The following is a 9,773-nucleotide window of genomic DNA, read 5'->3' on the forward strand; positions in this document are numbered from 1 at the left end:
CAATGGCGAACTACGTAAAACCTTCCGCTGTGGAAAAATCGCAGCTGGTCAGGGGAATTTTAACCTTTCAATGGTTCTATGCTCTGTGTGGCATAGCCTTGCCCCCGCTTTTACTAAGGAGAAATGCTGAGGGAAGGCTACAAAAAGTTGTCTCCGCTCTAACCTGGCTGTTTTATGTCCTGCATGTGTTACTCCTCAATTATGTGGTTATGTGGATGGTCTGGGATAACAATTTGATTGTGGATATTGTGGTGCAACGTTATGTCCTGGATGGTGTTACGAAAATCCTAAGCATTGTACAAAATTACGATGTGGTGTGTGTCCAACTGGCCATGGCCTTGGCCACGTTTTTTGGTCGGAAAACTTTAATGCAGATTCATGAAACTATTGCCCAATTGGAGCAGGATATTGTGGGATATCAAAAATCTCTTGAAGATAAATCCGATTTATTCAAAAGGCGTTGTTCCTCCTTCCGTCGCCGGCTTTTCCTTCGCTGCGGAATATTTTTCGTTTTGCACACTGTGCTGCAGTGCTATGCCAAATTTCCCATGATTTGGGATAATCTTAGTGGCCGGGATAAATTTCTAACACTCTTCAGTTTTCATTTGATGCATAGCAAATGTTCGGAATACAGGGTTATGATGAGTGTCCTCAACGAGCTAATCAGTGCCCTGCAAGATTCTTTAATCAACCTTAAATATGAAATAGCACGCCATGATTTATTAGGTAACTGCGTAGGAGCAGGAGAATCTACTCTTTATAGGAAATTGAGAAGCCATCAATTTCTACTCAGTCGTTTTTGGTCTTTGGTCCAGTTAATCGAAGCCTATTTTTCCCTACCCATGCTCATACTTTTCCTATATAATGGTATAAATATAACGCACACTATTAATTGGATATATGTGAAATCATTTCGACGCAATGAAAAGGATCGAAAGCATCCGTGTAAGTATTTGCAAATTTCCCGAACTTGAATTTAACTCGAATTTAAAATAATTTTTCCCATTGCAGATCGCTTTGCGTACATCATTTTACTGTTTTTGAATATGCTGTGGACTTGTTGGCTCAGTCAAATGTGTATCGATAAGGTAAAGGGGACTAAGAAACCTCAGATTTTAAAATTAAGTCGAAGGACCCAAAATTACTCAAGAACTATAGTATGGAATAGGAAATGCATTTGAACTATTACAATTGGAATCATAAATTAATAGACCTTGTGAACTTAAATCGAAGAATGATTTCCTAACTCTGACATAGTTGCAGGGCCATATTTACAAATTTAAATCAACTCGAAAGACCAAAAATATAGAATTAGAAATTAATGTTAGCCGTTATATATGAAGAAAAGAGAGCTAGGCCTTGTGGACTTAAATTGGAGAACGATTTCCTAACTATCGCATAGTTGAAGGTCCATTTTTGCGATTTAAATCATCTCGAAGGACTAAATTCTCTGCAAAAATTCAATTTCCGAAGTCAGAGAAGGAGGCTAAATAGTTCTCAGGAAAAAGCTATGCGGAGAATCAAGTACTAGGTCATGTTTACATAAGTTGAGGGACTATTTAACATTTATCGCATAATCGAAGGACCATTTTAAAAATTTAAATCATCTCGAAGGACCAAATTCTCTGAAAAAGTATGATAACAAAGTCTGAGAGAGAAGCTAAGCCTTTATCAGGAAAAATGGTGCGGAAAATCAGGTGTTAGGCCCAAGAAATTAATAAACGAGGTCTATTTTATATTTATAGCATAATCGAAAGATCATTTAAAGAATTCAAATCATCTCGAAGGACCAAATTCTTGATGGAAAAATTCAGTTACCGAAGTCTGAGTGGGAATCGAATCCGTCTTCCGAAAAAAATGTGCGATACAAGTTCTAGGCCAAATAGATTTAATTTGGAGGACCATTTTATATTTATCACCTGGTCGAAGGACCATTGTAGCCATTTAAATCATCTCGAAGGACCAAATTCCTATAAAAACTTAATTAATGAATACAAACAGGCAATCAATCTAATTTCCAGGTAAACCAGTATAGAGATTGAAGTGTTAGGTGCCATAACATCATAAAGAAGGTCCAATTTATATTTATCACCTGATCGAAGGACCATTTTAGTCATTTACATCATGACAAAGGACCAAATTCATTAAAAAACTCAGTTAAGGGAGACAGAGAGCTAGCCAAACGCACTCAAAAAGAAATCAATATGGAAACCTAAGTGCTAGGTCCAAGAAATTAATAGAGAAATTCCATTTCATATTTATCATCTGATCGAAGGACCAATTTAGCCATTTACTCTTAGATGAAGTACAAAATTAATTTAAAAACTTAGTTAGAGGAGTTAGACAAGCAACCAAATCCACTCGCGAGAAAAACAAAACAAAGATTGAAGTCATAGGCCATAGAAATTAATAGGAAAGGTCAATTTTATATTTATCGCATAGTCGAAGGACCATTTTAGACATTTACATCATGACGAAGAACCATATACCAATAAAATCTCAGCTAATGTAGTCAGAGAGACAGCCAAACCCATTCAAAAGGAAAGTAATGTAGAGACTTGGGTGCTAGGTCCAAAAATTAATAGAGAAGTTTCATTTTATATTTATCGCGTAGTCGAAGTGACATTTAAATCATTTTGAAGGACCAAATTCTAATATAAACTCAGTTAATGAAGTCAGCCAGGCAATCTAACGCATTCGCAAGCAAAACGTGACAGAGATTGAAGTCCTAGGCCCAAGATATTAATATCGAAGATTCCTTTTATATTTATCACCTGATCGAAGGACCATTTTACCCATTTAAATCATGACGAAGAACCAAATTCGTAGATAAACTCAATTACGGAAGTCTGAAAAGAAATTACAACCACACCCAGGAAGATCTTTGACAAGATTAAAATATTAGAATCTACAAATGCATATAAAATAAATTAATATGTATCACATAGTCGATGGACCATTTAAGCAATTTAGCCCAAGTCGAAGGACCAAACTGCAACAAAAATGAAAACCTCTCCCACGAAAAGCTCTAGGGAGAATCGAGTGCTAAGCCATAGAAACTAATATTGAAGGACCAAATTCAGAGAAAATTGAAATACAGAAGTCTGAGATGGAATTTAAAACATCACTGAGGAAAATCAATATAGAGAATAGAGTTTTAGCCATATAAACTTAAACTGAAGGACCATTTTACATTTATCACATAGTCGAAGAACAATTTTAGCTATTAACCTCATGTCGAAGGACCAACTTCACAGAAAAACTCACTGAACAAAATCAATACCGTAATTTAATAAATGCGGATATTTAAACTTAAGATAATCTACATTAGTGCAGAAGGGCCATATTTTAATTATCACAAAGTCGAAGGACAATTTTAGCAATCTAGACCAACTCGAAGGATCAAATTCACGTCGAAAGACCAGAAACACGGTTACAAAGACCTACAAGAGGAATTTTAAGCGGCCAATGAAAAATCTGTAGACGATTTATATGCTAGGGCATAGCAACTTATATCGAAGGGTTATAATATAATATTCCAGAGTATAAACAACATTTTAGCAACTTAATGTATTTCGAAGGACCATATTCAAAGATAACCTCAATTACTAAGGCTTGCGAAGGAAACTAATGCCATTCACAAGGAGATATGTGCTGATAATCTCCTACTAAGACATATGAGCTAATAGGGAAGGACCATTTACTAGTTATTACATAGTAAAAGGACCACTTTAGAGATTTTACTTAGCTCGAAGGACCATATCGGACGGAAAACTAGTTTGTGACAAACATATACACGCTATTTCTTAATTATCACATAGTCAAGGGACTACTTTAGCAATCTGAATCAAATCGAAGAACCAAATTCACTTCCAAAGACTAGAAACACGGTCAGCAAGACATGCAACAAAAATTAAAACCGTTAGCAGTAAACATTTTGTATAGAATCAAATGGCAGGGCATATCGAATAGTCGAAGGACCATTACAGCAGCTTAATGTATGTCGAGAAGGGGAAATGTTAAGGAATAGGAAATGTTGAGGAATTGAAGGGTAAATTTTTTTTTACAACATAGTCGGTGGACCTTTTAAGTACTGGAAATAATGTCGAATGACCTAATTGGCACTGAAACCGATTTGTATTACTTATAAGTTGGTGCAGAGGCATGGCGGAAGGAAATTTCTGAGAAATTTAGTTTGTGCTATGTTTAAAATGATTTTTTAGGTCCAGTATGATAATGCGCTGTAGTTCAGAGGTTGTGTGAGCGATTTAAATCATGTTGAAGGACCAAATTGCCACTGAAAACCATTTATATCACTTAGAAATGGATACAGAAATTTTAATGAGGAAAAATATTGAGAAATGTCTTTTGTGTATATTATAAAATGATTTCTAAAGTCCAGTATGATAAAAGTATGCGCTTTAGAGTCCATATGAGCAATTTAAATGTTGTCGAAGGACCAAAACATGCTAAAAACTAATAACAAGAGCTTGACACAAAACTCAAAGTCTCTGCTAAGGAAAATAGTTCATGAGAGACTAATAAATTAATGTGGAAGGAATTTGTTACTCATATAGAATTGTTGAAGGGCCATTTAAGCAATTTAAATCATGTCTAAGGACCAAATTGTCATTAAAACCCTCTTGCATTACTTAGAAGTTGGTGTAGAGACTTGGAGGTGGGGCATTTTCAGAGAAATGTGTTTTGTGGATAGTATAAAATGATTTTTAAGGTTCAGTATGACAATATTCAAAAGTTCAGAGCCCATATGTACGATTTAAATCACGTCGAAGGACCAAATTGCCACTGAAAACTATATGATTTAATGAGAAGTGGGTGCAGAAACTCAGGTTAAGGGAATATGTTTAGAAATTTAATTTTAGCATGATATAAAATAGTTTTTATGGTCCAGTATAATAATATTCGGCAGTTGAGAGATCATATTGACGATTTGAATCATGTCGAAGGACCAAAAAATACAAATAAGTAATTACCCAAGCTTGACATGAAATTTAAAGCCCTTACTAAGGAAATAGTTAATGGCAAACCCTTATATTAATGTCCAAGGATTTTTTTTATTTATGTAGCATAGTTGAAGGACCATTAAAGCGATTTGATGCAGGTCGAAGGAACATTTAAGCAATTTAAATCATGTCGAAGGACCAAATCATGGCGAAGGACGAACAAACACAAAATGAGAATTACGAAAGCTTTAGACGAACTTGAAATCCTCTGCTAAGGAAAATAGTTAATGATAGATTAATAAATTAATGTCGAAGGCATTTTTTATTCATGTAGCATAGTTGAGGGACCACTTAAGCGATTTAAAGCAAGTCGAAGGACCAAATTGCTATTAAAATGCCCTTTTTATTACTTAGAAGTTGGCGCAGAGGCTTGGAGGAGAAAAAATATTGAAAAATTTATTTTGTGCATAATATAAAATTATTTTAAGCAATTTAAAGCAAGTCGAAGGACCAAATTGCTATTAAAATGCCCTTTTTATTACTTAGAAGTTGGCGCTGAGGCTTGGAGGAGGACAAAATATTGAGAAATTTATTTTATGCATAATATAAAATTATTTTCAAGGTCTTCGTAGATAATATAGTACAGTTCAGAAGTCATATGAGCAATTTGAAGGAAGTCGAAGGACCAACAAGTGCTAAAACTAATAACGCAGGCTTGACACAAAATTCAAATCCTCTACAAAGAAAAATTGTTAATTAAAAGTCAATAAATGCATATAGAATTACTTTTTTCTGCTTGTGGCATAGTTTAGAGGCCATTTAAGCAATTTAAATCATATCGAAGGACCAAATTTGCACTAAAGACGAATTGTAGCACTTCGAAGTGGGTGCAGAAAGTTTGAGGAAGTCAAATATTGAGAGATTTATTTATGAAATAATTTTGAATGTTCCGTATAATAATATATCGGACTTAGAGGCCATGTTAGCGATTTCTTATCAAGTCGAAGGACCAATTTCTCTGCATGGCCATCGAAAGACCACTTTCTCCTTTTCAATATACCCTCTTTATTTTTTGCAGTACCACCACATTGTCAACATTTTACATAGCATTCGAATTAAAGCCAATGACTTGGCCTTGGTTCAGCGTCTCCGCGAATATTCGCTGCAGCTGAAACATCAGGAAATTAAGTTCACCTGTTGGGGTTTCTTCGATATGAATATGAAATATTTCGGATTGGTAAGATAACACTTTGAGAAAATTTAAAATTTACTAATTGAAGAAAATTGTACACCATTACAGCTATCATTAACCATCCTGACATATGTTTTCATACTGCTGCAATTCAAATTGCAAGCGGAAACGGAAAAGGCCATCAGATTGTAATGGAATGATAAAGGAAAATCGTTTTGGAAATTAATAAACAATTTTCGAATAAAAGGGATGTTGAGGAAAAATCACTTCGATGGGTGTTTCAATAGTTTTCTCAGGGCTCAGGCCACCAGATTATTTATTTCATATAGAAAAAATTGCTCAGGCCTCCTGAAAACTTTTTTCGTATAGAAAAAATTGCTCAGGCCTCCTGAGGAACTTTTTTCGTATAGAAAAAATTGCTCAGGCCTCCTGAGGAATATTTTTCGTATAGAAAAAATTGCTCAGGCCTCCTGAGGAACTTTTTTCGTATAGAAAAAATTGCTCAGGCCTCCTGAGGAACTTTTTTCGTATAGAAAAAATTGCTCAGGCCTCCTGAGGAACTTTTTTCGTATAGAAAAAATTGCTCAGGCCTCCTGAGGAACTTTTTTCGTATAGAAAAAATTGCTCAGGCCTCCTGAGGAACTTTTTTCGTATAGAAAAAATTGCTCAGGCCTCCTGAGGAACTTTTTTCGTATAGAAAAAATTGCTCAGGCCTCCTGAGGAACTTTTTTCGTATAGAAACAATTGCTCAGGCCTCCTGAGGAACTTTTTTCGTATAGAAAAAATTGCTCAGGCCTCCTGAGGAACTTTTTTCGTATAGAAAAAATTGCTCAGGCCTCCTGAGGAATATTTTTCGTATAGAAAAAATTGGTCAGGTCTCCTGAGGATTTTTTTCTCGCATGGAAAAAAATCACCCGGACCCCCAGGAATATTTTTCCTTAATCCTTATACCCACCTCCTTTTAGATTTTTAGATTTATGCCCCTATCACGAAGTAATTTATCAATTTGACATATGCACACGTTCGGGGAGCTTCAATTTGTGGTTACTGCTCTAGGAACTAATTTTTTTTTAGTACCCATCCTTCGCCATGCAGTACAACTTCGAACCACGGATAATGGAAAAATCCCAATTGATCGGGGCTACAATAATTTATCAATGGATATATGCCTGTTTCGGGCTGGCATTGCCACCAGCATTGGCCCAGAACCTAACAGGCCCATGCTATAAAAAATTACTTCTATGGATTTTTTACACCCTCTATGTTGCGATTCTCATAGGTCTGGTCATTTGGATGGTTTATGTCAATAACCTAGTGGTCTATACCTATGTGGACCATTATTCCTTGGACAGCATAACCAGTGTCCTGAGTATTGTACAAAATATCGCAGTGGCTTTCGTGCAGATCACCATGCATTTAATGGCCTTTGGAGGAAGACAAAGATCCAAAAGGTTACAAAAAAATATTGCCCAATTGGAACAGGATTTTTTGTGGTATAGTCGGGATTGCTCTCAACACTTCGGGGTATTTGCTGAAAAGGATATCAATTTTAAACTGCAGGTTGCGAAATTCCGCCAGCGTTTATTTTTCCGTTGCGGATTATTTTGGCTTAGCCACTGCATCCTCTTGAGCTGCGTTAATTATCCTTTAATATCGGATATTTTAAATCTGCGGGATCGATTTTTGACCGTATTCTCGTTTCAATTGATCCAAGCGAAATATGCGGAATATTGTTCGACAATTTTAATTGTCAAGGAGTTTGTGGGGGCTCTGCAACAATCCTTGTTGCTCTTGAGATTTGAAATTATACGCCACCAGCCACCGTGTCCGGGTAAGGTTGGGAAGCATTTCCCCTTCTATGGCAAGCTGATGGCCAATCAATTCCTCTTGAGTCGGGTCTGGTTTCTGGTCCAATATATTGAGGATTATTTTGGCCTGCCTATGCTGATTCTGTTTCTCTATAATGGGGTGGCCATAACCCACACCATCAACTGGATGTATGTGAGATCTTTTGCCCTGGATGACAAGGATTCGCTGGAGGGATGTAGGTACACCATATCGAAGCGGAGTGGATTTTGAAGGAATAAAGATTCGGGTTTTTCGTTTCAGATCGTTTCTATTTTATTCTACTGGTTTTCATTGGCATGTTTTGGGCCTGCTGGCTAACACAGGAGTGTACGGATAAGGTAAGGTATTACTGAGGACCCTGAGGCATTTTTCGTGTAGATATAAATTTGACAGGTCCCCTGAGGATTTTCTTTTTCGAGTAGAAAAAAATTCGTCAGGTCCCCTCAGGAATTTTTTTCGTATAGAAAAAAATTCAGATCAGGTCCCCTGAGGATTTCTTTTCGTATAGAAAAAAATCCTCAGGTCCCCTGATTTTTTCGTATAGAAAAAAGTTCAGGTCAGGACCCCTGAGATTTTTTTCGTATAGAAAAAAATTCAGGTCATGTCCCCTGAGGATTTTTTTCGTATAAAAAAAAATTCGTCAGGTCCCCGGAGGAACTTTTTTCGTATAGAAAAAAAATTCGACAGGTCCCCGAAGGAACTTTTTTCGTACAGAAAAAAATTCGTCAGGTCCCCGGAGGAAGTTTTTTCGTATAGAAAAAAATTCGTCAGATCCCCGGAGGAATTTTTTCGTATAGAAAAAAAATTCGTCAGATTGGGTCCCCTGAGGATTTTTTTCGTGTAGAAAAAAAATTATCAGGGGGCCGGAAGATTTTTTTTTGTATAGAAAAAATTCGTCAGGACCCTTAGAAATTTTTTTCGTATAGAAAAAAAGAGTAGTCCGCAGGGATCCTGAACAAATTTTGTATGCGAAAAAAATGTTGAGGACCTCCCCCCTCCTACCTTTGCAGTACAATCAGCTATCCTCAATTCTCGGCAGTTTCAAAATCCACGCCACCGACGTGGCCTTGAAAAATCGCCAACGGGAGTATTCGCTACAGCTGCTGCATCAAAAATTGGATTTCAGCTGTTGGGGATTTTTCGATATGAATTTGAAATATTTTGGATTGGTAAGACAAAGTTCCGGAATTTTTTATCAAAATTATATCTAAATTTTAAAAATATTTTTTTCTAAATTTCCAGATGGCCTTGGCGGTCACGACCTATGTTTTCATACTCATCCAGTTCAAGCTGCAGGCAGAGACGGAGAAGGGCAATTTAAGGCTTTAATTTGAAAAGAAAAATCCGCAGGGGCCGGAGAATATTTTTCCCACTGAAAAATTTGTCCTAAGGGTTCTGAGAAATTATTCACAAAAAAAAAATGCTCAGGGTCCTGAATATTTTTTCCATAAAAAATGGTTCCCAGGAGCCTGAGCTATTTTTCCTGTAGAAAAAAATACTCAGGACCCTAAGTAAGTTTTTCCCATCAAAAAAATATTCGCCAGTGTCCTGATAAATTTTTTTCTATTGGAAAAGATTTCCCCAAGGCCCTGATCAATTTTTCCCATAGAAAAAAATATTCCACAGTGGCCTCTGCATTGGAAAAAAATCCCAGAACTTTACCTCTATGAAATTAAATCTTCCCTCATTTCCCTCCGTACCCACTATGACTCTATCCTCCTCCTTGGTGTTGCTTTTGGTTTCATCATGCCCACTTATATTCCCTTTGA

At 36.4% G+C, this 9,773-nt stretch overlaps 2 protein-coding genes across 2 annotated transcripts; both read left to right on the top strand.

Annotated features, from left to right (window-relative positions):
* Nucleotides 1–2: 2 nt before the first annotated feature.
* On the top strand, nucleotides 3–6,348 carry LOC133337892 (putative gustatory receptor 98b). The gene is made up of 4 exons (XM_061546095.1): nucleotides 3–945; nucleotides 1,012–1,088; nucleotides 6,043–6,201; nucleotides 6,265–6,348. The coding sequence occupies exons 1-4, from the start codon at nucleotides 3–5 to the stop codon at nucleotides 6,346–6,348; spliced, it is 1,263 nt and encodes a 420-aa protein (XP_061402079.1).
* Nucleotides 6,349–7,566: 1,218 nt separating this feature from the next.
* On the top strand, nucleotides 7,567–9,333 carry LOC133337894 (putative gustatory receptor 98b). Its single transcript, XM_061546096.1, has 4 exons — nucleotides 7,567–8,200; nucleotides 8,266–8,342; nucleotides 9,015–9,173; nucleotides 9,247–9,333. The coding sequence occupies exons 1-4, from the start codon at nucleotides 7,567–7,569 to the stop codon at nucleotides 9,331–9,333; spliced, it is 957 nt and encodes a 318-aa protein (XP_061402080.1).
* The last annotated feature ends 440 nt before the right edge of the window (nucleotides 9,334–9,773 follow it).

The sequence above is a fragment of the Musca vetustissima genome, unplaced genomic scaffold (assembly GCF_032173495.1).
Source record: "Musca vetustissima isolate MV318-11 ecotype Yass unplaced genomic scaffold, APGP_CSIRO_Mvet_v1 utg1273, whole genome shotgun sequence".
Lineage (NCBI taxonomy): Eukaryota > Metazoa > Arthropoda > Insecta > Diptera > Muscidae > Musca > Musca vetustissima.

Excerpts from the sequence above, each read along its gene's own strand:
- LOC133337894 (XM_061546096.1), top strand. The coding sequence starts at position 7,567 with ATGCATTTAATGGCCTTTGGAGGAAGACAAAGATCCAAAAGGTTACAA. Across the intron at positions 8,343-9,014 it reads CACAGGAGTGTACGGATAAG|TACAATCAGCTATCCTCAAT; the intron begins GTAAGGTATTAC and ends CTACCTTTGCAG. Across the intron at positions 9,174-9,246 it reads ATTTGAAATATTTTGGATTG|ATGGCCTTGGCGGTCACGAC; the intron begins GTAAGACAAAGT and ends CTAAATTTCCAG.
- LOC133337892 (XM_061546095.1), top strand. The coding sequence starts at position 3 with ATGGCGAACTACGTAAAACCTTCCGCTGTGGAAAAATCGCAGCTGGTC. Across the intron at positions 1,089-6,042 it reads GTCAAATGTGTATCGATAAG|TACCACCACATTGTCAACAT; the intron begins GTAAAGGGGACT and ends TATTTTTTGCAG. Across the intron at positions 6,202-6,264 it reads ATATGAAATATTTCGGATTG|CTATCATTAACCATCCTGAC; the intron begins GTAAGATAACAC and ends ACACCATTACAG.